The sequence below is a fragment of the Coregonus clupeaformis genome, chromosome 32 (genome assembly GCF_020615455.1).
Source record: "Coregonus clupeaformis isolate EN_2021a chromosome 32, ASM2061545v1, whole genome shotgun sequence".
Classification (NCBI taxonomy): Eukaryota; Metazoa; Chordata; class Actinopteri; order Salmoniformes; family Salmonidae; genus Coregonus; species Coregonus clupeaformis.
This window is the reverse complement of record NC_059223.1, coordinates 6777292-6805211: the sequence shown is the minus strand read 5'-3', so window position 1 is coordinate 6805211 and position 27920 is coordinate 6777292. Positions and strand designations below refer to the sequence as shown.

The 27920-nt window shown below is 44.4% G+C and overlaps 1 protein-coding gene across 1 annotated transcript in view; it reads right to left on the bottom strand.

Annotated features, from left to right (window-relative positions):
- Window positions 1-27497, bottom strand: part of LOC123482410 (leucine-rich repeat serine/threonine-protein kinase 1-like) — a 58512-nt gene extending 31015 nt beyond the window's left edge. Inside the window, exons 1-23 of the mRNA XM_045209960.1 lie at window positions 27489-27497; window positions 27234-27405; window positions 26862-27041; window positions 26044-26150; window positions 25605-25831; window positions 23601-23728; window positions 23246-23409; window positions 22611-22748; window positions 20758-20870; window positions 17407-17519; window positions 17085-17299; window positions 15934-16098; window positions 14457-14629; window positions 14114-14237; window positions 13836-13995; window positions 12442-12581; window positions 12304-12368; window positions 11623-11794; window positions 11009-11184; window positions 8733-8872; window positions 6800-6952; window positions 6328-6490; window positions 1716-1885 (exon numbers count right to left, since the gene is read on the bottom strand). Of these exons, the coding sequence (XP_045065895.1) occupies window positions 1716-1885; window positions 6328-6490; window positions 6800-6952; window positions 8733-8872; window positions 11009-11184; window positions 11623-11794; window positions 12304-12368; window positions 12442-12581; window positions 13836-13995; window positions 14114-14237; window positions 14457-14629; window positions 15934-16098; window positions 17085-17299; window positions 17407-17519; window positions 20758-20870; window positions 22611-22748; window positions 23246-23409; window positions 23601-23728; window positions 25605-25831; window positions 26044-26150; window positions 26862-27041; window positions 27234-27405; window positions 27489-27497 (3367 nt within the window). The remainder of the gene's footprint in view (window positions 1-1715; window positions 1886-6327; window positions 6491-6799; window positions 6953-8732; window positions 8873-11008; window positions 11185-11622; window positions 11795-12303; window positions 12369-12441; window positions 12582-13835; window positions 13996-14113; window positions 14238-14456; window positions 14630-15933; window positions 16099-17084; window positions 17300-17406; window positions 17520-20757; window positions 20871-22610; window positions 22749-23245; window positions 23410-23600; window positions 23729-25604; window positions 25832-26043; window positions 26151-26861; window positions 27042-27233; window positions 27406-27488) is intronic.
- Between the last annotated feature and the right edge of the window lie 423 nt (window positions 27498-27920).

Sequence of the window (27920 nt, the reverse complement as noted above, 5' to 3'; positions counted from 1 at the left end):
CAGTTTGGGGAAGACCCTTTCCTGTTTCAGCATGACAATGCCCCCTGAGCGTCGGAGCCGATGTAGTACGATTCAATCTTAGTCCTGTATTGACGCTTTGCCTGTTTGATGGTTCGTCAGAGGGCATAGCGGGATTTCTTATAAGCGTCCGGGTTAGAGTCCCGCTCCTTGAAAGCGGCAGCTCTACCCTTTAGCTCAGTGCGGATGTTGTCTGTAATCCATGGCTTCTAATAATAATAATAATAATAATAATAATAATTGCCATTTAGCAGACGCTTTTATCCAAAGCGACTTACAGTCATGCGTGCATAAAAATGTGTTTGTGTATGGGTGGTCCCGGGGATCGAATCCACTACCTTGGCGTTACAAGCGACATGCTCTACCAACTGAGCTACAGAGGACCACAACCATACCTGGTTGGGGTATGTACGTACGGTCACTGTGGGGACAATGTCATCGATGCACTTATTGATGAAGCCAGTGACTGATGTGTTGTACTCCTCAACGCCATCGGAAAAATCCCGGAACATATTCCAGTCTGTGCTAGCAAAACAGTCCTATAGGTTAGCATCTGCCTCATCTGACCACTTCTTTATTGACCGAGTCACTGGTGCTTCCTGCTTTAGTTTTTGCTTGTAAGCAGGAATCAGGAGGATAGAATTATGGTCAGATTAGCCAAATGGAGGGCGAGGGAGAGCTTTGTACACGTCTCTGTGCGTGGATTAAAGGTGGTCTAGAGTTTTTTTTACTCTGGTTGCACATTTAACATGCTGGTAGAAATTAGGTCAAACGGATTTAAGTTTCCCTGCATTAAAGTCCCCGGCCACTAGGAGCGCCGCCTCTGGATGAGCGTTTTCCTGTTTGCTTATGGCCTTATACAGCTCATTGAGTGCGGTCTTAGTGCCAGCATCGGTTTGTGGTGGTAAATAGACAGCTACGAAAAATATAGATGAAAACTCTCTTGGTAAATAGTGTGGTCTACAGCTTATCATGAGATACTCTACCTCAGGCGAGCAAAACCTCGAGACTTCCTTAATATTAGCTTTCATGCACCAGCTGTTGTTTACAAATATACACAGACCACCACCCCTTGTCTTACCGGAGGCAGCTGTTCTATCTTGCCAATGCAGCATAAACCCCGCCAGCTGTGTGTTATCTATGTTGTCGTTCAGCCACGACTCGGTGAAACATAAGATATTACAGTTTTTTATGTCCTGTTGGTAGGATATTTGTGATCGTAGCTCATCTATTTTGTTATCCAATGATTGTACGTTGGCTAATAGGACTGATGGTAGAGGCAGATTAACACTCGCCGTCGGATCCTTACAAGGCACCCCGACCTACATCCCCGGTATCTCTGTCTCTTTCCCCTGCGAATGACTGGGATTTGGGCCTTGTCGGGTGTCTGAAGTAAATCCTTCACGTCCGACTCGTTAAAGAAAAAAATCTTTGTCCAGTACGAGGTGAGTAATCGCTGTCCTGATATCCAGAAGCTCTTTTTGGTCATAAGAGACGGTGGCAGAAACATTATGTACAAAATAAGTAACAAATAACGCGAAAAACACACACAATAAGCACAATTGGTTAGGAGCCCGTAAAATAGACCTGTGTGTGTGTATGTATTCACTGTTTGCACGTGTGTGTGATTCCAAGGGAGTTTGTGTGTCTGTGTGTGCACCTGATCCTTTGATAGAGTGTGTTTGTGTGTGTGTTACCTGTATCACTGCTGATGGTCTGCTGCCTGCACTTCTTGAAGTGAAAGCGTTTGATGGCGACTGGTTGGCCGCGGTAACAGGCTCTGTAGATGACAGCTCCACTGCCCCCCTGGCCCAGGATATCACTCTCCTCCTCACTACACTCCAACTGGGCCTTCTCTAGAAACAACCTACACACACACACACACAAACATTATAAACACACTCCAACTGGGCCTTCTCTAGAAACAACCTACACACACACACACACACACACACACACACACACACACACACACACACACACACACACACAAACATTATAAACACACTCCAGCTGGTTCTTCTACAGAAACAACCAATATAACACACAAACGCACACTTGAACACCATACCGCACATTAGACTATGTATACTCCATTTAGTACATTAGACTATGTATACCCCATTTAGTACATTATACTATGTATACCCCATACACTACATTATAATATGTATACCCATACAGTACCCACAAAGCCTCACTATCCATCACTAATGTAATCACCATCTTTCAGCATGCTACAGCTACCTCCCCTGATCTCAACCTCAACTCTACCTGGTGGACGTCAACACATGCACCATACATTAATACATCTACCTCCCTGATCTCAACCTCAACCCTACCTGGTGGACGTCAACACATGCACCATACATTAATACATCTACCTCCCTGATCTCAACTCTCAACTCTACCTGGTGGACGTCAACACATGCACCATACATTAATACATCTACCTCCCTGATCTCAACCTCAACTCTACCTGGTGGACGCCAACACATGCACCATACATTAATACATCTACCTCCCTGATCCCAACCTCAACTCTACCTGGTGGACGCCAACACATGCACCATACATTAATACATCTACCTCCCTGATCTCAACCTCAACTCTACCTGGTGGACGCCAACACATGCGCCATACATTAATACATCTACCTCCCTGATCCCAACCTCAACCCTACCTGGTGGACGCCAACACATGCACCATACATTAATACATCTACCTCCCTGATCCCAACCTCAACTCTACCTGGTGGACGCCAACACATGCACCATACATTAATACATCTACCTCCCTGATCCCAACCTCAACTCTACCTGGTGGACGCCAACACATGCGCCATACATTAATACATCTACCTCCCTGATCTCAACCTCAACTCTACCTGGTGGACGCCAACACATGCACCATACATTAATACATCTACCTCCCTGATCCCAACCTCAACTCTACCTGGTGGACGCCCAACACATGCGCCATACATTAATACATCTACCTCCCTGATCCCAACCTCAACTCTACCTGGTGGACGTCAACACATGCACCATACATTAATACATCTACCTCCTGATCCCAACCTCAACTCTACCTGGTGGACGTCAACACATGCACCATACATTAATACATCTACCTCCCTGATCCCAACCTCAACTCTACCTGGTGGACGTCAACACATGTGCCATACATTAATACATCTACCTCCCTGATCTCAACCTCAACTCTACCTGGTGGACGCCAACACATGCACCATACACTAATACATCTACCTCCCTGATCTCAACCTCAACTCTACCTGGTGGACATCAACACATGCACCATACATTAATACATCTACCTCTGATCTCAACCTCAACTCTACCTGGTGGACGTCAACACATGCACCATACATTAATACATCTACCTCCTTGATCTCAACCTCAACTCTACCTGGTGGACATCAACACATGCACCATACATTAATACATCTACCTCCCTGATCTCAACCTCAACTCTACCTGGTGGACGTCAACACATGCACCATACATTAATACATCTACCTCCCTGATCTCAACCTCAACTCTACCTGGTGGACGTCAACACATGCACCATACATTAATACATCTACCTCCCTGATCTCAACCTCAACTCTACCTGGTGGACATCAACACATGCACCATACATTAATACATCTACCTCCTGATCCCAACCTCAACTCTACCTGGTGGACGTCAACACATGCACCATACATTAATACATCTACCTCCCTGATCTCAACCTCAACCCTACCTGGTGGACGTCAACACATGCACCATACATTAACACATCTACCTCCCTGATCTCAACCTCAACTCTACCTGGTGGACGCCAACACATGCACCACACATTAATACATCTACCTCCCTGATCTCAACCCTCAACTCTACCTGGTGGACGTCAACACATGCACCATACATTAATCATCTACCTCCCTGATCTCAACCTCAACTCTACCTGGTGGACGCCAACACATGCACCATACATATCCAACAAAGGATCCTATGTATTGCATTCTGCTATAGGGCTGAAGCTATAGTCGCCATAGCAACATTCCTAAATCCTTATTAGCATCCTCTTCATATTATGAACACAAAGCTGCCGTCTCAAATGGCACTCTGTTCCCTATGAAACGCACTACTTTTGACAGGGCCCCGGTCAAAAGTAGCGCACTACATAGGGGAATAGAGTGCCATTTGAGACCCAGCCCAAGTCTTTCATGTGAGCTTTTAATGTAGAGAGCTAAGTCAACAAACCGCACGGCCACTTAAATTAGCGTAGAACATAAAGCCTTGGTCAGCTGCCAATCTAAACTGCTCAGAGTTGACCATCCATCCTGGAGCTGTAAGGCTTGGGAAACATTATTCGGGGTCAATTTAATCTCACACATGCTTTAAATTGCATTTCGGCAGAGTCACACAGCAGAGTGTTAGAGCGCGTTCCTGTGTGTGTATGTTCTGTGTGTCCATGTTCTTGTGCACGCTCGCTTGCACGTTCCTGTGTGTGTTTTCTGCCATGCCGCACGCTGCTTGCACGTTCCTGTGTGTGTATGTTCTGTGTGTCCATGTTCTTGTGCACGCTCGCTTGCACGTTCCTGTGTGTGTGTGTATGTACATAGCTGTGGCGTTAGCTGATGTCAACTCGTGGCACCAGTGTTTGAGGAAGTGATTATTTAGTCAATATATCTCTTGTCTTAGAGCAGCACTAAACTGTGCTGCTTTGATAGCATAAATATTTGGGAGTGATTGTTGCCCCATGAACAGTAAATACGACAGCGGCCTGTTATATTTCACAGAGATATGCTTGTGTAATCAACCCTCAAGCACTGTGTGTGTGTGGTTACCTTTAAGGGTAAACAATACATCAACTGATGCTGTCACTGGTGAGAAATCAACTGAAACTCATTACGCAGCCAAACCCCTGGAGAGCTGTGTGTGTGTGTGTGTGTGTGTGTACAAGAGTAGCTATGCCTGCGTACTGTACATGTCAAGGTCCTGTCAGTGAGGAGCCTAAGGAGACTCCTATCAACACAGCAGGAAACCACAAGGCCCTGTATTACACAATACTACAGGAGGACACCACAAGGCCCTGTACTGCACAATACTACAGGAGGACACCACAAGGCCCTTTATTACACAATACTACAGGAGGACACCACAAGGCCCTGTATTACACAATACTACAGGAGGAAACCACAAGGCCCTGTATTACACAATACTACAGGAGGAAACCACAAGGCCCTGTATTACACAATACTACAGGAGGATACCACAAGGCCCTGTATTACACAATACTACAGGAGGAAACCACAAGGCCCTGTATTACACAATAATACAGGAGGAAACCACAAGGCCCTGCATTACACAATACTACAGGAGGAAACCACAAGGCCCTGTATTACACAATAATACAGTACACATCAGCCAAGTTTACATTAGTCTCAGCAGAGGTCTCAATAACATCCACACACACTGACTGTGGGAGTCATAGACCTCCTGCCTGACAGACGGACAGACAGGGGAGGGGGAAGACAGGCAAACAGATGGACAGACTGACAGGGACAGACAGAGACAGAGTTCAACTACGCAACACCTAATGGGATAGGACTAAAAGAAAGACTGTCCTAAATGACACCCTATTTTCTACATAGTGCACTATGGGTCCTGGTCAAAAGTAGTGCACCATATAGGGAATAGGATGCCATTTGGGATGCATCCTGTGTTTTTGTGCTGTGAGAATGGCCTGGTTTCATTTAGTCAGTAATGGGAGTGTTAAGTGAGTGAAACAAAGGAACAATCAACAAAACAATGTTTTCTCCCAGTGCAAGGGCAATCTCTGGTTGTCCTTAATGACTAAATAGAGCCATCTATCCCGGTTATAACCAAAAGCTCCAGCTCAGCCTGAGTGTCGGTGACAGGTGAAGGGTCAAAAGTGACAGATGAGGGGTCAAAGTTTAGGGATAAGAGGTTTGAGGTTCAGAGGGTGTGTGTGTGGGAGCAAGTTTGACAGCATGTTCGAGAGAATCGGCCCTAGTAAAGCTTAGCAAAGAATGACTGATCTACAAATTGTCTGGCATCCACATTTAAACTAGTCTCCCATTGACGTCAATGCATGACTAAGTGAAAATGTGACTTAAGTGGAAGATATGATTCACCCCTATGTGAAGAAGATTAGCCCATCTGTGCAGCACCTTCCTCAGCCTCATCCTATGTGAAGAAGACAGCTGTGCAGCGCTAATAGGTCAACAGGTCAGGGGTTAGAGGTCAAGGGTCAGGGTGAAAGGTGAGAGGTTACCGTGAGGGGAAGTCGGTCATGAAAAGCTCTGGGACCAGCTCCTGAAGGGGGACAGGCTGGTCGGGGTGCTGGGGACACACTATGTAGTCCTGGTCCATGGCAGCGATCACACAGTCCTCCATGTTGAAGAAGTGCTCTCCTCTTCCACCAACCTTTTCTCTGCCTAGCGGTGGGATGGTCGGCAATGTTACCATGGTTACCATGATCGAACCAAAAGATAAAGCGGACTTCAGAGCGCAAACACTGTTTAACAGCAGTCCCAGTACAAAAAAACGATATTATAGGTTGATTTATAAAACATTATAGGGGCTCATGCACGCTTATAACAAGTAATAATACATTATAAGGGTATGCTTTCACTAAGGTAAAAGGGGCAAATGATTGTTTTAGTGCTTAATGTCTGCATTGATTGCGTTTACTTAAACATTTGCAATAGCCCCTAGACATTCCATTAGAAGTTGGCCCACCCTACCTTCTCCTCCTCTTCTTCCAGCTGCAGTCCCCTTGGTTGGGGGTTCTCCCAGACTCCCAGGCCCCTGGTTCTGTCTGCTCATGGAGGAACACTGGGGACAGGGGGAGTACTGCTCAATCAACCGGGTCCCATCACTCTCACTGGCCGTCAGTGCTAAAGGAGGGGAGAATGACACAGAGAGAGACAGAAAGTCAGACACATGGTCTGGTGGAGTCTGGTCTAGGGGTAGTGCAGCCCACTCCGGACTACAAACATCCCTAGAGGCCAAACGTCAAAGCCCCGACTCCACTACTTTCCTTGCTGTTTTAACCGATTCTCATCAGTCTCCCTGTGTCATGTTATCTCTAATCATCTCTGCCTTAAACGGAACGTTTCCATGGATCCTTTTTACCTTCTGCTATGAGGCTTTTTTAACAGAAAATGTTCTCAAAATGCATACTACCGTGCTCCGAGCACGCAAGCTGGAGCACGGGAGGGTCAGAGTATGAGTCCAAATTAAAGTATGTGGAACGGAGCACGGAGGGCACTTCTCGAATGCGTACTCTGTTTGTACATATTTTTAAGCATGCATCGATGCAAGATTCAATGGAAAGTATGCACAGGAATATGACGCAAGCACGTAAAATAATCGACGCACAATTTCTTGAAATCAATGGCGGACATCATTTGAGCTGAAGCGAGAGAAAATAAACTCCGACTTCAGAATGAAATGTTTCCCATTCACATCTCATATGTTGCCTGACTTCAATATTTTATCTTGATACATTAATAAATATATACTGTGTTAATTTTGGCATGTTTACCTGCCTACACTACCCACTGTAGTGTGGATAGATCGCAAGCCCATTGTAAGGCAATAGGGCTAACGTTGACTGGCTAGCTACTACTGTTAGCTAGCTATGTAGATAGCCATGAAGAATTGGCAGCTAGCTACCCACGAAGAATTTACATATACCTTGCATAACATTAGTTGTAGGTTATTTTTGCCTGTAAATCCATCTGGTTAGCTAGATTATTACGATTCACATATAGCTAGCTGATAATTATAAAGTAATTATGAAGTGTGAACACCAGTCAATGGTGACCAACGATCTTGACTGCCACGGATTCCAGCCTAGGACATGAAGCTGAAGTCATTGAAGAGGTGCTGTTTTTTGTGTATGTACTGTGTATTTACTGGTGGTGTATCTATTGGTGCAATCAAACTTCCCCTTTAGGGAAAATAATTGATTATCTTATCAAAAGAAAGGGGATATGGAGGAGTGCACACAGAGACAGGGACACACCAACAGACTGAATCCCAATTAACTTGAGACATAACTTTCTGGGCGTGAATCCCATTGACATTACTGCATGGTTTATCTGACAGGTATGGATCACCAGTTAGGACTGGGCCTTGGGCCCATGTAAATATAGACATTCTGAATGACTCATGCATGTGAGTGAAATAAATCCCCAATCAACGTTAATCACTTAGTCATCCAATACCTTTATCCAAAGCGATTTACAGTCATGTGTGCATACGTTTTCATATGAGTGGCCCCAGCTGAGCGGGAAACCAAAACACAAATATGAACGCATGCACATACGCAGATCACAACACACCCACCATGCTGAGCAGTCGGCTAAGTGCTGTATTGTGACAGGTGATCTAAAAGCAGCATCAGGAGTTTGATGTGGAATAATGACTTATGAGTCATCAACACTTATGAGTCATCAGCAGGAAATATGACAGACTGTGGCTGTCATGCTGAGAGATAGAGAGAGTAATGTCTCCATTCCTTTGAAACTTTGAGTATAATGTTCACTGTTCATTTCTGATTATTTCAATTTTGTTTATTATCTATTTCACTTGCTTTGGCAATGTAAACATATGTTTCCCGTGCCAATAAAGCCATTTGAATTTCATTGAATTGAGAGAGAGAAGCCTCACCAGGGAACCACTGTTCGATGAGGGAGTTGACGTGATCCGTAACGAAGGCCATGGCTGAAAAATCCCTGGTCTCTGATTGACAAATGATCTTGATGCCTCCGCTTTTCTTCCTCTTCCAGTTGACATCAGTCGATTCCACACTGCCAAGGGAGGGAGGGAGACGGAGAGGGAAGGAGAGAGGGAGAGAGAGAGAGAGAGAGAGAGGAAGTTGGAGAGTGTGCATGTCAATAGTCTAAAGTGTGTACCTCTCATCTCCTTTCTGCTATCTGAACTGAGAGGTGAAAGTTAATGGTCAGCTCCGTCTCAACCATTGTCACCCAACCTGTGCTTTCAGATGAACACAGGCAGCACTTTTCATAGAGCTAAAGCATTGTGCAAAGTACAACAAATACTGTAAACATCATTATAATGTTGCAGTGTGATTTCATTTGACATTTCTTCTTCAACAATATGCATTATAAAAGGAGACAATTATTTAACTAGTTTAGTAAACTGAGCAATACATAAAGTCACATCTTTATAATGCACTTTCGTGAAGAAAATATTCAAATTAAATCACGCTGCCAGATTATAATTAGGTTTATGGTCATTTTTGCACTTTACACAATGCTTTTGCACTAAGAAAATGTTGCCCACAGTCTGCTATTAAATTTCACAGAGGGCTTGAGGTTTGCAGATGACCTCAAGTTGATCTTCAAATAAAATCCTGTGCAACTGTAACAGACTTACTGTATGGCTGGTTTCTCAGACTCCAGAGAAGCCTATTCCTGGACTAGAAATCACTTGGAGAATCTCATTATGCTTTTTAGTCGATGACTAGGAGTTGGCTTAAAGGGGAAGTTCAGGATTGTACTACTTGATGACTACTCTGAAAGTATTATGGGCCAGCTAACGCTGGCTAAAGTTAGCTGAAGTTTGTGGTGGCGGTTTAAACTGGACCATTGATTACATCCTGGCTTCTAAACTACTTTCAGGGTGAAGATACTTCGACATTAAATGGTAAAATACTGAACTTCCCCTTTAATCTGTGCCCAGGAAACAGGTCCTTAGTGACCTCAAAACGCAACAACTTAAACAATTACATTGATAACAAAATAATAAACATTTTAGCACAAAAAATGCAACAGAGGAAAGGAGTTGAGTCCCCACACTCTATGTTCCCAGATGTGTTTTCTAAAGGTTCTTTGTTCTCTAAAGGTTCTTTGTTCTCTAAAGGTTCTTTGTTCTCTAAAGGTTCTTTGTTCTCTAAAGGTTCTTTTGTTCTCTAAAGGTTCTTTGAAAGCGTCCCTCTGCTGAAGGTACTGTATGTGCTAACTAAGAGCCTTAGAGCCCACTGACAACACTCAGATGTACATGTGCACTTTTGAAGAGATTTCATTAGGTACACATTAGGTGTAATGGTTATAATCTATTATCAGCATGTTTCATTAGAGAAAGTATCTCAATATGCTGTAAGTTAAGAGAAAGATGCACACACTGTGTTTTAGGAAATATACCGGCAAATGTTAAGTCGTTTTATGTAGCACTTTTAAACTTGTTCTCTAATAATTACACAATGAAGCACATAATAACAGTACATGTGCATTTTTAAGACCTATCAATAAGTGCCTGGCTAATTAGCCCTGTATGCAATGCTGAGCCGGCTCTGGGTTTGATTAATTAGGTCTGCTCATTTAGCGTTTAGCCGGGGTTTGGCACTCTTCCTGACGGATGATGTCAGCGAAATCAACACCTTGTTGTAGAGCATGTGTTTGTGAAAATGTGCTACACAGTAAGGCATACAGTATTTATTTACCTAACATTGGGCCATATCTAATCTCGCTCCCAGACACTTCCGCCCAAATGCGCGAAGAGTGTTGGACCAACGCGTCAAACTTGGTTTCATTAGCCAATACAGAAAGACCGGGAGAAACTCCCGCCACATAGGTATTGGCTTAATCGGCTTAATTTACAAACCAATCATCTCCCACAACACCTTCCTCCTAACCCTCCCCACGGCTCGCAGTTGTGTGATTTGTTAAAATGATAGGATGACAAATACTTTACTCAGTAGGTCTCTGCCATATAATTCTATGGTCACTCCCACTAAGGCCAACTTTGAATGGTTGAAATCCCAGGCTTATATGTGCTGTGCGCAATAGCCTGGGGACGAGGTTAGCCAAATCCTAACTCAAACATTATGCATGGGAGTCAATGGGAGATTTGCTCGAACATTCGAGTTACACGCATGCATTTCAAGTAAGTTACCCCAATGTACCCGACCCTTAATCCCTCACCTTAGATACCCTCCGTCGAAGGTGACCAGTAGTCCCTCTCTCCAGTAGATGGTCTTACTGCGGCGGACTCTGAAGGTGCTACAGCGGTTCCTCTGTTGGCTGCCTGTCCCCGCAAAATTGTAGATCACCGTGGTCCTCCTCCGTTCGCTCTTAGCATTCTTCTTAGGCTCAAAGGACTAGGACAACACAGAGAGAACTCTTAGCATTCCTCTTAGGCTCACAGGACTAGGACAACACAGAGAGAACACTTAGCATTCCCTCTTAGGCTCACAGGACTAGGACAACACAGAAAGGAAGAGTTTTAAGAATAGGTACAAGCCTGTGAGCACAACAGATACAATTGTCTTGCATTCTGTCTTTTGCTCCCAACCCAACCCCCCACCATAATCTTACAAAACGTATTGAATATAGTGTAGGTTTCAAATGTGTTTTATTGAAGAGCATAATTACATATGCTGTATACTCAGTGAATATGCTCCATTTCTTTACATAAATGGCATCTGACACGTCACGAGTTTTACAGACTTCTATACAGCCTTTTCAATGCCCCTGCGGGTGTCACCAGTAAACCCTGTTAAACTGCCAATGCAGGTGTGGGTGGGAAACCCTGTTACCTGGAGGTCCATCTCTGTGAGGCTGATGAGCATGCGGGCGATGAAACGTTCCCAGAATCCCGCCGGCACGAAGCTCATCTTGAAGAGCCGCTGGATGGTGTTGGCGGTCTCTTGGCGGAAGCCGTGGATGTCCATAGCAGGTTTAGGAGGAAGGAGGTGGGGGAGGAGGTAACTATAGGGGAGAAAAGGTAGAGTTAAATGTAGGGAAGAGGAATAAGGAAACCATGAATGTCCATAGCTGCTTTAAGAGACAGGTGGTGGGGGATCAGGTAACGGTATAGGAGGAGCAGGACAGAGGTAGGGTTAGAAGTTATGGATGTCCATAAGGGGAACGAGGTGGGGCAGATATATGAGAGGGTCAGTTCTGTTTGCTTTCAGAGAGCTAAGCCGTGCCACAAAGTGCATTGTGAAAAGAACATGAGCCTGAACAGTTCAGGTCAGCACGATAGTGCACATCATATCTGAGAATCAGTCTCCATGTAGCTGGGGCCATGTTCAGTAGGCAAACTTAGTGGAATGTTGCAGATAGAAATGTCACGAATAGACCTGACTAGATTCCTTATTCTACAAATCAGAGAGGCAGGCTTGTTCTAAATAAGACATTTCTATCTGAATGGTCCACAATGTTGTGCTCTGCTGAACATGGCCCAGGGCCCAGCTTGGAGAACCGCCCGTCCATACCTATCGCTGGCCACAGGCAGAGCAATCTCAAACTTGGCCAGAAACTGGAAGTACTGCTCCTCCGTCTGCTGGGTGAAGCCCGTTCCCACCAGGAGCATGCGGAGGTCCTCCGCTCGGATCACCCGTGCTCCAGGCCACCGATCGGGAGCTCTTCAGGTGGATGATCCGCTCCAGACACTCCGACAGCCACACGGGACAGAGGAAGTAGAGGGTACACAGGCCGTGACTGGTGTCTGGGAAGTGGAGGAGGGTGCCTGTCTCGATCAGGAAGCTTATGGCTGGAGAGAGGGACGAGATCAAGTTTCAAGTTTTTACTGTCATGTGCACAAGTACAGTGAAATACCTTTGTCTGCTCTTTCCCATCAATGCAGCAATCAAGATCAGCAGCACAATAAAACAGAAATAAAACAAGATGGAGGTCGGGATAATGAAGAGGAATATGTTCATCAGGAAAAATGGAATATAATAGTCTGGAAAATGCGGTATATGATATACTATGGTCCTGTGTGGCTCAGTTGGTAGAGCATGGCGCTTGCAACGCCAGGGTTGTGGGTTCGATTCCCACGGGAGACCAGTACGTGGGGGAAAAAGTATGAAAATGTATGCACTGGATAAGAGTGTCTACGGAGGGTTAGTTGTTGTACTTCTCCAGGAGGACCAAGGTTAGTGGCCCCTGGTCTACACAATATGTAAAAGGATGAGAAAGCCAACTTGAAGAGAGTATGTGTAACTGTGTATAAAACCATTGAATCGATTCATGCAATATTAAAATGCTTTTAAAAAAGTACCAACGCAGCAGTTTTTTATCTCAATCTCAAATAATTTCTGGGTAACAATTAAAGGAAAATTCCAACCAAAAACTATCTTTTGGTATTTGTTTCACTAGTCCATTGTTGAAATGTTTTGCATGTCAGCAATCAAGTTTTCAAGATATATACTTTCAAAATACAGATATACAGCATCATACCGGCTGTATATGCATTTTTAAAGTTAGATATCTTGAAAACTTGATTGTTGACATGCAAAACATTTTGGGACAATATCCAACAATGGACTAAAGAAACAAATACCAGAAGATAGTTTTTGGGTGGAGTTTTCCCTTTAATACCTTACTGTGATTGTTTTAAATTAAAATGGTCAAAAAGAAAGAAAAACAGCTTCTTAGCAAAGGGCAATTTCTCAAGCAAGAATTTTGCTAGGACTGCCTGGGAGTGGTCTGAGTGGGGGAGGGGAAAACTGAAAATGTGCTGTTATTGGCAGAGAGGTTTGGAACTCTTTCTTGTTGGTCTATTAACTGCATGGTGACGTCTCCAAGGAAGGCCCAAACTCCATCCTACCAAAACAGTCTGACATTTCAGCTCTTATACTAAAAGTGCATTTTCATATTTTTCACAATTTCACTGTATTATTCCAACCTCATAGTGTGGAAATATATATAACACACAGGAAAATCACGTTTTTGCCTGCAATGGGCCTTTAATGAAATAAGGTCGATAAATAAATAATGGCTAAAAAGGAGAGGGGTTTGGTACCGGTCTGCAGGTCCTCGTAGTCTCTGATGTCACTTCCTGGGTTCTGCTCTATGACGAGGTCCAGCTGTGCGTCTGTCAGGTACTGGACCTCGTCTTCTGCGTCCCGCCGCCCCCGCTCACCTAGCACCGCTTGTTGCAGCGTCAGGTAGCTCTTTGGGATCTATGAAGGGTTATAGAGGGTTCATAACGCATTTGAATTCTGAGTCTGGGGTTACCCACACAAGAGCTTTATACACAAGCAAGCATGCATGCACACACAGAAACACACACACACTTACCAGTCTGCCCACCAGCTTGTGTCCGCTAGCTGAACTACTGCTGTTGTCCTTCATGTAGCAGGCCACCTGGAAGATCAACCTCCTCAGACCATCCAGACCCTCCTGGGTCTTACACGATACCTCACTGAACACACACACACACACACACACACACACCACATACAGAGTCATATTAACACACTTTCATGCCAAGGGTTGAGGAAATCAAAACTGTGTGTGTGCGCCTGACTGTGTGTGGTAACGTGACTGTGTGTGTGTGTGTGTGTGTGTGTGGTAACGTGACTGTGTGTGTGTGTGTGTGACTGTGTGTGTGTGTCCCCTACGGTCTCTGTGTATGACTCACTGCAGGTGTTTCCAGGTGATGTCTGGGTAGCCACTGGCCCTGGCGCCTGATGGAGACCTGCTGAGTGCCAGGATGTAGGCCCTCAGTGTGGCCACCCGCTCTGTACGGAACTTGGTGTCGATCAGGTCCAGGTGGGTACCCACCACCACCACCGCAGAGTTAGGGGCACGCGCCTGCAGGTCAAAGGTCAAGTTCAGAAGTCCTATACAGTTCCTTCAGAAAGTATTCATACAGACTTATTCCACATTTTGTTGTGGTACAGCCTGAATACAAATCAAGTTGTAGTGACATCTTAACGATGATCAAAGGAAATTGGATGCATCTGAGCTTAATTTGGAGTGTCATAGCAAAGGGGGTGTGAATACTTATGTAAATTAGATATTTCTGTATTTCATTTTCAATGAATTTGCAAAAACAAAATTGAAAAACATGTTTTCACGTTGTCATTATGGGGTATTGTGTGTTAGATGGGTGATTTAAAAACATTTTTTTACCCATTTGGAATTCAGGCTGTAACACAACAAAATGTGGAATAAATCAAGGGGTTTGAATACTTTCTGAAGGCACTGTAGGGTATGACCACAAAGACCTGCTCTGACCCTGCATCCCAATTCTGTACCGAAGTACTTCACCCTGATCTCCTTCTCAGCCAGTAGGTGGCGCTATATTCATCCGAATAAATACAGCACAGTGACTTACTAGAAAGGTTTTTATCAGTATTAAAGTATTTTAACATGTGATCGTTTATCTAAATCAATTCTTCTGTGGATTCATTGGATTGTGTAAGCGAGTTTCCACTATATTTCCTACACCAGCCCTTTCTTTTAAATTCATGAAGGGAAGTGCAAACTTAGGGCATAAAGGTGGAGAATGAGGACAGTGGTCAGTTTTCTTGATGTTTTACTACAACAGGTTTGACATTTTGACTCCCAAAGGTCATTGTGGTCAAACAGGACAACTCATCCACGTCCTGTGACCTGACCGTTCCTTCCCACAGTGGAAATAGACATGACCTTTGTAGTTAAAAACACTGACACCTGTCAGAGTCACTTGAAATAATTAGAGTGAGGCTCTTTTATTCTCTCAGATAATTTTTACCATTGTTGTATAACACCTTGGATGCAAAAAATTCAATTTATAAAATAAAATGCATTATTTGTATAGAATATTGACAGACAGATGTTGTAGTCATGAAAAGATAGGGGAGTCAATTCAGGTCAAATCATTTAGGGATATTTAAAAAATACTAATTGAAAATACATGGCAGTCATGCAGAGCCTCTGGGCTAGCGGTTATGTTCCCAGTCAGTCCAATATACTGCTCCCCACCGGAGACCGGGGTTCACTCCTACTGTTCTCCCACTAGCCTGGCTCTCCCTCTATTTCCAACTATCTCATTCATTTTTTTCAAATGTATTTCTTTAATAAAAAGAAGAAACTAAATGGCACTAGTCCGACTAACATGTTTTCTGTCTCACCTCAATGTTAAGCAGCCAGGACTGCAGATTGGCTACAGCCTCCTCTCCCAGAGCTAGGTTCCAGATGACTACGTACAGGGCCTTGTCCGTGAAGAAACACTGGTTGACCGTGGACATGTTGGCCGGACCGCCGATGTCCCACACGTTGAACGCCACAGAGTCCGTCTGTTACGGTGGTGGAATTAAAAGAAGAAGAAAAAAAAAAATCACTCAAAAACAATTACTACGTGACAGAATTATACCACTGTCAAAACCTACCTTAGCTGAATGCACTGACAGAGAGCGTCTACTAAAATACCAAAATATCAAATTTGTTTTACTTTGTAAACGCAATTCCCTCAATTCCACCCCTACGTCTATACAGGATGAGATATGTTGTATTATTGTGTCAAGATTAGGAATTACGAATGGGTTAATCTCTCGTTGACCGACTACGTATAATAAATGGTATCCTAATCGAGCATCTGACGCAATTAAGCAAGATTTTAGTTCTGGGTTTCCGAGATTAGGAATGGGTCAACATGACTGCCTTTGTGTTACTTTGATAAATTGTAACATGATGTAATCATAGTAACCATTCCAGGCTCAAAACAGACTGGCGCCCAGGCTCAAAACAGACTGGCGCCCAGGCTCAAAACAGACTGGCGCCCAGGCTCAAAACAGACTGGCGCCCAGGCTCAAAACAGACTGGCGCCCAGGCTCAAAAACAGACTGGTGCCCAGACTAAAAACAGACTGGCGCCCAGGCTCTCATGGAAATACATAATAAAAAGTAATGTTGTTTTAAACCAATGCATAATGAGTTCATACAGATCTCTTTTCTGGAAGTAAAACATGTTATAGGAAGACATGGGAGCAATAACAGAAGAACAGTGTGCATTGCAAACTTTTCATATTTGATTTAGCTTCCTTCAAATGTTATCTTATAATGGACTCAAATAGATTTTTGTCCTACCAATCTACTCTCTACATTTTCAAAGTGAAAGAAAAATGAAAGAAAATGTTTCTAATTAATAACAAATAAAATATGTATTGATTGTGTATGTCTTCACACCAAAGAGTTAATACTTGGTGGAAGCACCTTGGGCGTGCTGCGTGTGTATGTGTGCGCGTGCGTGTGTGAATTCTGTATGTTTGTGTGTGTTCTCTTACGCTAGCTTTAACACCATTGGGTCTGTCCAGTTCCCAAGTAGCTGTGCTGATGTTTCGTTCTGCAGGGGAGAAAGGGAGGTCCTGCCCGTCTGTAACACCTCCAGGAGGGCCGTCTTTCCCCTGCCGAGGAGGACCAATCACAAGCAGTTTCAGCAGCTTACAGGGCTCCGCCTTCCGTAGGTGGGCTCGGAGAAAGGACAACACTGATGCTGGACCTGAAAGTGATAGATGTGATATATGTTTAATACACACAGATATGTACACACACACACACACACACACACACAAAACACACTTTACACACTGTGTGGTGGTACCATACCTTCTTTCCTGATGTCCTGGGGAACATTAGTGATGTTGAGGTCCTCAATGTCCAACTGCCACAGGTTAGAGAGCTGCCCCAACTCAGCTGGAAGCTCTCGAATACCTGGATTACTGTTCTCAGATCAGGGAGAGAGAGATGGAGTTAGGTACTATACATACAGGATACCTGGGTTACTGTTCTCAGATCAGGGGAGAGAGTGATGGAGTTAGGTACTATACATACAGGATACCTGGGTTACTGTTCTCAGATTAGTAGAGAGAGAGATGGAGTTAAGTACTATACATACAGGATACCTGGGTTACTGTTCTCAGATCAGGGGAGAGAGGGAAAGGAACTGGAGGACCACTTTGATGGGTGAATGTTAATGTCACGTGTTTCCATCATATGATCTCTGAAAACATATAGGGGAATGCTAATGGGACAAAGTGTTTCTCATCCACAACATGTCCTGTTGCTATGTGAATAAGTGAACATAGAGAATGGAATAATGGGCCTGTTTCCTGGACACAGATTAAATCTGGAGGACTGACTAGGCATAATCTGTGCCCGGGAAACCAACCTTATTGTATAACTCCTAAGGTGAGACCGTAGCCTTTTTGCTATGGATGAGATGAGAACTAACTCCATTCACTAGCCTAGCCAGGACTACAATGACCGTTATTACACAGGACTGGATAACAACAAAACAAAGTCTGAGTGGGAAAGATGATAACATTGAGGAAGCTGTTGATCTCCAGCTAAACCTCTAGATCACACTCTGGGCAACAACCAGCCTATATAGGTGCACTACTTTTGTCCAGGGCCCATGGGGACACCAGGTCTCTGGTCAAAAGTAGTGCACTATGTAGAATAGGGTGCAGTTTGGGACAAAGCCCATGTATTCCTGTTGGAGCCTGCAGTCTGGTAGACTGTGAGAAGTAGACAGAGAACAGTGACCCTGCTGACCCACAGCCAGAACAGCAGGCAACAGCTGCCTCCAAACCAGTTCACAACAGTAAGGACTGGACAGGACAGTCAGAGAGTGGGGCTGCGTACCAATACTCTAAAATGCTTCCATTCCTTGTCTCCTTCCCTTTGTTATTACAACTGTGTGATGACAGGAATGGACAGATGACTACCTTATAGGTTTTCAGCTAGGTTGGTGACAATAAGATTTGGCAAGACAGCACAAATACATCTGAGACCACAAGGCTAGTTTTCAGCTGTTGTGTTCCACCTCAGTATGAGGAAGTTATGGAGGAAGGGGACAAGGAAAGAAGAGCGAGCTAAGGCGATTGGGACCAAGCCTAGGGCATTTAAATTGGGATGGAAGAGCTTGGTGAGGAAAGTAGATGAGGAGACAAGAAAAGTATAGTCAGTCTATGGACTTAACTAGAGAAATAATGTGGTGAAAGAGCTGAGTGAGATCGATAAGAGAGGAAACAAGGAAAGGAGACAAGGAAAGGAGGCTAGTGTGATGAGCCTTGTGGCACTTACTTGGAGAGGTAGAGCTCCGTGAGGTTTCTCAGGCCACACACGGACTGGGGCACACACTCCAGCTGGTTGTCGTTCAAGGAAGCACTTCCAACGTATCCCGCAAAATTACTGGAAACTCGATTGGGCATACTGACAAGCAGGGAAAGGCACACACACACACACACACACACACACACACACACACACGGTCAAAGACCATCAGCAGTCACTGCAGGATCAGGATGTACAGTATGGGGTTACTAATTGCTGGAGCAGTCAGTGAAGGGGGGAGAGAGAAAGAGAGAGATGGAGGAAGAGAGAGAGAGAGAGAAAATAGAGAGATATGGAGGAAGAGAGAGGGAGAGAAAAGAGAGAGAGATGGAGGAAGAGAGAGGGAGAGAAAAGAGAGAGATATGGAGGGAGAGAGAGGGAGAGAAAAGAGAGAGATGGAGGAAGAGAGAGGGAGAGAAAAGAGAGAGATATGGAGGGAGAGAGAGAGAAAAGAGAAAAGAGAGAGATATGGAGGGAGAGAGAGAGAGAGAAAAGAGAGAGATATGGAGGGAGAGAGAGGGAGAGAAAAGAGAGAGAGATGGAGGAAGAGAGAGGGAGAGAAAAGAGAGAGATATGGAGGGAGAGAGAGAGCACGACTGGCTTAAGAGTCTGTGTGGTCCAGATGACCATGATGAGAGGCATTTTTCTCCTATGACAGGGTGAAATAGAGGGGGTTCCAAACCACATGAGCAGGGGCTTAGGACCCAAATGTGACCAGTGGCCAGCATCGCTGCTTATTAAACTCTGTCCAGGCCACAACCGGCAGACTGAGAATCTGAACAGACAACCAACAAAGGAATTATTCTGCCACAGTCCCAGTCCAGTCCAGTCCAGTCTAGTCCAGTCCAGTCCTGGCTGTAATAGTCTGTTACAGACCACTTTAGATCAGTCCAGTCCAGTCAAGTTCACTACAGTTCATTACAAACCACTATAGATCAGTACAGACCACTATGGTTCAGTCCAATTCAGTCAAGTTCAAAAAGTCCAGTCCATGACAGTCCACTAAAGTCACACTACAGTCAACAGCGCCAGTCCACATGAGTGCAGAACCAGTACCTGGGTCAGGGTCTCTTCGGTGCCATGTGGTCAGGAAGGCCAGCTTCCTGGTTTTGGGTCCCTCCTCAGGCCTGAAACAAAGCGGTTCCAACTTCCATCACATTCATGCATTCTTGGTTGTATTGTCTATTGTTTACCATGTCGGTTGAAAAGTGCTGATCTAGGATCAGTTTTTCCTTTTAGATTATAATGAATAAGATTAGGGGCCTGAATAAGGAAAGGGCGGGACCTGATCCTAGATCTTGATGCATACAGCCCCAGGTTCCATACGGTCATTTGCCCCTTCCCCCAAGTCCTACCCCTTCTGTATTCTACAATATCAAATGACAGGTGAAGGTAGTAAAGTGTCCCTGAATAAGTGCTTCTACCATATTACTTTCACTAATCTATAGTACCCAAAGTTACTAACACCAAAAAGGTAAGGACCAGGGTAAGGAGGAAGCTAGAGTTAAACATGGAACCAGGCCTTGAAGTGAGTGGAAGACATGAAGAGTAAGAGGTTAAGGCCATGTCCAGAAACAACTCCTAGCCCCTTGACACTTGGAGATCTGAAGAACTGGAATGGTTTAAGCAATAAGGTGAAACTCTGACCTAGCGTGTCAAAGGGAAAGGTGGAGCTTCTAACATACTGCTTATACCAGAGAGAGATATAGAGAGAGACCAGGTCTAGTGTACTCTCCTTGGACTCACTATGTAGCACCTTCAGATGTCTAGGGGCTAGTAGTTGTTTCTGGACGGGTCGTAAGTGTGAGTGGTAAGATGTATAACCTATGACCTTTCACCTACTTGCCCAGCTGGTTCCTGGAGAGGTCAAGGGTTCTGAGCAGAGAGCATTTCCACTTGTTGGGTGCCGGGAGAGTGGAGATCTGATTCTTACACAGTCTGAGAGAGACCAGGGCCTGATAAAGAGAGTGAGCGGGAGAGAGAGAAAGAAAGGGAGAGAAAGGGGGAGGGAGGGAGAGAGAGAGAAAGAGACAGTGTCACCAAAGCATGGCCTGTGGTGATGATAACTTAACTCACATCTAGTGTCCCTGTTTACATTTTACATTACATTTTAGTCATTTAGCAGACGCTCTTATCCAGAGCGACTTACAGTTAGTGAGTGCATACATTATTTTTTAATTTTCATACTGGTCCCCCGTGGGAATCGAACCCACAACCCTGGCGTTGCAAACGCCATTCTCTACCAACTGAGCTACATCCCTGCCGGCCATTCCCTCCCCTACCCTGGACGACGCTGGGCCCAATTGTGGACCGCCCCATGGGTCTCCCGGTCGCGGCCGGCTACGACAGAGCCTGGATTCGAACCAGGATCTCTAGTGGCACAGCTAGCACTGCGATGCAGTGCCTTAGACCACTGCGCCACCCTGTCTACTGTTGCCGTCATTCTCTCAATCTTCTGTTTCTCTTCCTCTATTCTATTCCTCACTCTTTCTCTTCCTCTTCTGCCACACATGTTTAGAAAGATTGAGAGGTAATGAAATCCACAATCTTGCAGTACTCATTCCTTTACAAACATTTGGAAAATTGCTTCATAAAGCCCATAGCATTCCTGAGGTAAATTAAACATTCCATTGTTCTCCTCGGAATTCAGGAGCCTAAAATAAACAAACGCTTAACATAAATTTCCATTCATCATTACTGTTATGCTAATATCTTTAAAACCTTATCAAGCGTACCATGACTCATCATCCTAAAGCTGAATCTTTGTTTCAGTAGGGGTTCACTGACTGCAGAGTAGTACAGCAGTGCCACCTTGAGGTCATTGGGAAAACTACAGGTTTAATACAGAAATCCTCACATCTTGTGAGTGGTTACTTAAAGGTTCAATATGCAGAAATCGCGCCGCCATTTCCTGGTCGCAGAAATTCTAATAGTTTGCGTAATTTCAGTTTATGTGACAAAACAATCCAACAATTAGTGTATAGAATCATTGTACCATCTAAACCGCTGTGAAATATATTTTCAATAACCCAAAATATTGTATTTTCAACTGTTTAAAGCTGGTGTACAAAACCGAAAGGAAAAGATACAAAAACTAAACGGAAAGCATAGAAATAGCGTACATAGAACTGATCTACTGCTTCTTAGACTTGCTTTCAATGAGTGACAGATCTATAACGCACATTTCTATGTGAATTTGGTCGGGTCGCCCATTTTTACGTATTGGTGGTCCTCTGTAGCTCAATTGGTAGAGCATGGCGCTTGTAACACCAGGGTAGTGGGTTCGATCCCGGGACCACCCATACGTAAAAATGTATGTATGGATAAAAGCGTCTGCTAAATGGCATATTATATTCTTATAAATACAGTAAAGCTTATGGAGGTTTAGGGAGGTTTATTCAGGTTAGACCCATCAAGTCAACAAATCCAATGTTTCTAGCCAGGCGCAAACGGAATCAGCCATGAACCACCATTTAGGAAACTATGCTCCCAGTGTTAAGGTACTTAGGCCTAGGCTTTAGCTCAGTGGGCTAACAGGGTTTTGAGCTACACATAATAGCCCAGGTATTGAACCTGTGATATGTACAGCTCAGACTGCCCAAGTATTGAACCTGAATGACAAGTGCAACTCAAAACACTGTTAGCCCACTGAGCTGAAGCTTAGGCCAAACCCTACCAGGGCTACCCATCCTTACCTCCAGCTCGAATATATAGGAGGGCAGCTCCTTGATGACGTTGTCCGAGAAATCCACCTCCTGCAGCTGAGTTCTCCAGAAGATGGAGATGGTATTGGGAAGACTCTCGATGGCGTTGGATGAGGCTCGACAGTGCTTCTACAGAGGGGGAAATCAATGACTCCCATCATCCAGAAGATGTTTCAAAACCATCACTCAAGTTCTCTGAATGCAAGTAGGCAAAGGAGGTAGTGAAGCTTCCCTGAGAGGAGTCTGTATAATTTAAAAGACATGGCCACTTTCCATTTCAATACCTAATACCTTCTTACCTCTACCCCAACAACGGTCACAAATCTAAAAGGGCTGGATAGGCGTAAGCAACTAGTGTGATGGTTCTACCCAGCTCTCCAATGGAGTTTCCACCATATTTATTTCACCTATCCAGTCCTTTCAGAACTGAACATTTAAAAGGAGATACAGGAAGGTGCTAGGGGTCCAAAAGGAACCAGGCCCTAGTTTGTTCCTACCAGGGGAACCATAGAGATACAACTAGTTCTATATCTATGAGACGAACACTAAACAGGGTAGGATCTAAAGTAAGGTGCTAGGGGTCCAAATGGAACCAGGCCATAATGTCTAGTGTAGTGTCTGCCTACCAGAGGGCAGGCCCAGGGGTCAGGGAAGCTGGTGAGTCTGTTCCGGCAGACTTTGAGGGACGTAAGGGATTTGAAAGAGTGCAGAACAGCAGAAGGAAGACTGGTCAGACAGTTATCAGACACATCCAGCTCCTCCAGCTTACGCAGACCTATCCAGTTAGTACCTGAGGAGAGAGCAGAAGAGGGTCAATCTATAACATTTCTATAAAACATTTTGTACAAGGTAGCAATACAATGTGCTTCACATGAACAAATAAAGAGAAAATAAACAGCAGAGAAACAATTGGAGATCATTAAAAATATAATACATTTTGGGCAAAGAGCAAAGACCACACTGACTTGCGGTGGATCATACCATTAGGAATGTCAAATAGGGAGGTGAGCTTGTTCTTAACAGCGGAGAGCTTTTGGACTCTGGTGAGATGGAGCAGTCCGGACGGCAGGCTGGTCAACTCATTCTGAGACAGATTCACCTGGCGAAGTCTACAGTAGGACAGTAGCAGAGAACAACACACACACATACACACACACATACATACACACACACACACAACAGGGTCAGGATTAGGTGAGGTGGTGAGGCTAACAATACAACGGAGATCTGCAGAACAGCTACAGAGAGTAGATTCACTGAGTGGACAAAACATTAAGAACTCTCTACATGACATAGACTGACCAGGTGAAAGCTATGGTCCCTTATTGATGTCACTTGTTAAATCTACCTCAATTCAGTGTAGGGGAGGAGACAGGTTAAAGAAGGATATTTAAGCCTTGAGACAATTGAGACATGGATTGCGTATGTGTGCCATTCAGAGGGTGAATGAGCAAGACAAAACATGTAAGTGCCTTTGAACGGGGTATGGTAGTAGGTGCCAGGCGCACCGCTTTTAAGTGTGTCAAGAACTGCAACGCTGCTGGGTTTTCATGCTCAACAGTTTCCTGTGTGTATCAAGAATGGTCCATCACCCAAAGGACATCTAGCCAACTTGACACAACTGTGGGAAGCATTGGAGTCAACATGACACCTTGTAGAGTCCATGCCCCGACAAATTGAGGCTGTTCTGAGGGCAAAAGGGAGGGTGCAACTCAATATTAGGAAGGTGTTTCTAATGTTTGGTATACTCAGTGCATATGTTTGTGTACACTGTACACACTGCAGTGGACGTGTTTACTAGCCTAGAAGTCCCGACAAGAATAGTAAACTAACAAAAAAGTTGACTAACTGGGGGCATTTTGTTAGTCAAATGATATTTCTAGGGAGTTTAAGGTTACGTTTAGAATTAGTGTTGGGGTTAGAATTAGGTTTAGGAGCTATGGTTAGGGTTAGGTTTTGGGTTAGGGAAAAATTGTATTTTGAATGGGAATGAATGTTGTGTTCCCACAAGGGGGTTGTGTGTGTGTGGGTTAGTGCGTGTGTGGGTGCTAGGAACACATTGGGATACATGACTTTACTGTAATAGAGAAGTTAACCTTTCCAACGATACCCTTTTTATGTCTCAACTACTCAAATTTCATGCAGAGCAGACACCACTACAACGGGAGTAACAATGAACATTGATTCTGGAAAATTAATGCGGTACCGTTAGCAGCATTTTAGCCAAAGACTTAAACTAGCTGTCTAGTCTGTGTTTTATAAATGTGCAATGAGTATACAATTATATAAGGAATTGGCAACTCGTTCTCACTCTGAGAAATAAGGTAGGCCATTTGATTTTAACATCTAAACAAAGTGGACAGGCTAGCATACTGTTCAAACAATTGGAGACGGACAGAAGGGTGTGTTCATAACTAGCAAATAGATCCAAGTTGGCTAAACTTGAAATGTAAATATTAGATGGCTACTCACTAGCATGTGGGCTTTTCTATAATGCCTGCTACAAGAAGTTAGCCATTATTAGTGAATGTGCATTATGCATGGGTTCTGGTTACATTTGTAACAAAAAGTGCATTTCCATAGACAGACTTGAAAGCCAGATCAGTGATTATTGCAATAAAGCAGGTAAAACTATATTGATAAAATAATTTAATTATTAGTGGGTCTTATGGTTGAAGGCTTATATTTAGCCTAGGTATAACTTCACAAGCCCTGAATTCATTAGATTATTGCTGACTGCAGTATATTTGACCTTTAAATTGTACAACAAAGCTTATTTAGAGAAACAATTTTTTTAAATGGAGATATCGTGAATCATCCATAAATGTGAAAAAAATCTAGATATAATTTTACCGCCCAGCCCTAGTGTGTGTGTGTGTGTGTGTGTGTGTGTGTGTGTGTGTGTGTGTGTGTGTGTGTGTGTGTGTGTGCATCTGCACCTAAACATCTACAACTCATCTGTGAATGTTGTGTGTGGAGCAGCACCTTGAGCAGATGATCTCCTGTGAGCTTTGTGCTGTGGGCAGCTCTTTGAACAGGTTGTTGGAGAGGTCTAGGGTCTGGAGCTGTATGAGCCCCCAGGGAACCACGGAGGGCAGGGTGCTGAGGCTGTTACAGGACAGGTCCAGGTGGGAGATACGGGACGACACGTCCATGAACCAGTCCAGCTCCAACCACGGCAGCTTCAGACCTGACCAACGGCCACATAGTAGCTAGAGGGGGAGTGAGAAAACACAACATGTTGGCTGACATTTTCATAGTGCACAACACACAGACAGCGTCTGACCTGACCGACGCACTGGGGAAAGCATAACACATTCACAGAGAGAGAGAGAGACACACACACATAAATACAGATACACACACAATTCCCCTCAATCACCTTTTCTCCTGCTGGTCCTGTGTGTGTGTCTGCTTCTTCTACCAGTCGTTGTTCAAGGAGCAGTCTGCTGAAGGCAGGATAATCCATCAGGGTGTAGGAGGAGAACCCAGCACCATTCTGCAGCAGGAAACTAGCTATGTCCTCATTACCTAGACACAACACAGTTAGATATCTGGATGTTCTGTAATGTTGCTCCTCCTGAACAGACCCCTGGTCTAAGATAACAGGAAGTGTTCCTCAGCTCTCCATCAATAGGCCCGGAGTAGGGTGAAGTTGCTCATAGACACTGATTTTGGGTCAGTTTAGCATTTTCCCCTCTAATGGTTAAGCGTATGATTGGGGGAGGGGAAGCTGATCCTAGATCTTAATGACCAGAATAAGGAAGTGAGTTGGATCGGAGGTGGAATCCGAGACACAGAGCAGAGTAGGAGGAAATCCCCGTCTGCTGTTGTCAGCCTGACAACACACCACAGTAGGAATGAATGTCTAAGTCTAACATTTGTTCCAAAGTGGCTAATATGTAAGCGTACATAAAATCTAATCAAATTCTATTGGTTGCATACACATATTTAGCAGATGTTATTGCGGGTGTAGCGAAATGCTGGTGTTCCTAGCTCCAACAGTGCAGTAATATCTAATAACGTGAGAAGTAACATACGTGTAAAAGCATCTTATAGTGCAAGCTTCTATACTTCTCTACTTTTGTGTGAGGCGTGTGTGTGTGTGGCTTATGTGTGAGGTATTTGTGGACTGTGTGCCTTTGTGTGTGTGTGTGTGTATGTGTGGCGTATGTGTGCATATGTACAGTACATGTGTGCATACGTACAGTACATGTGTACTGTGTGTGTCTTGCAGTCTACCTGCGCGTGCAGCAGCATAGAGAGGCAGCCCCGTGATGACAGCAAACTCCTCGTTGTGGATGGCACAGTCCTCAGCGTCAGCATGGTAACCCTGCACCAACATTCTAACCACCTCCAGGTGACCCTGTTGGCACGCCGACACCAACATCCAGTTCAGCAGATCTCTGTGGACACACGGACCTGAGAGAGACATGCAATCTGTTTATCATCTATTAACTATGACTAACACACACACACACACACACACACACAGACAGACCCCCCACCCACCCACCCACTTTCAAAACAATTCATGCAATCTGTTACTATCTATTAACTACTACAACTACACACAGGTGGAAAATATCTCACATGCACGCACAACATTGTCACCTGGTACTGAGTCGAGCAGCTCTCTGACCAGGCTGACATGTCCATAGTGGGCAGCAAGGACGGCGGGGTTTCCCTCCGATGGCTCCAGGGGCAGGGGCACACGGGCCTCATGGAGGAGGTAACTTACACTCTCCGCATCACCATGCTGGGTGGCCACACACAGGAGACGCAGCTGAGGAAGGGACGGGGACAGGACAGGGAGGGAATAGGACAAGTTAGTATTATAGAAGACAGTCAAGTTTTGTTCAAGTCCACCTCTCCCATAGCCTCCACCTTAGGAGTGCTGTAGCCAACTCTTCGATCATTGTCATGCCATACAGTTGGGAGCAGGGGGCAATTTAATTTCAATCACAGTCAATCCAGGAAGTACACTAGCATTCCAATTCCCATTCCCTTCAATGTTTTTCAATGAGGAACATTTGGAATTGGAATTTGGTGTACTTTCTGAATTGATTGGAATTGATATGGAATTGAACCCAACCCTGGTTGGGAGCATTTAAAAGTTACCATGTACTGCAGCCAGTGTTGCCAATTTAGCAATTTTGTCGCTATATTTAGCTAGTTTTCCAGCTGCCTTTTGGGGAGTTTTGACACCAAGGGTTTCTATAGTTTTGATAGTATTTAGCGACTTTTCCCACTCAATTCTGCCGCAAGTTGGTGCTGTGACGTCGTCGCAGCAATGGCAAA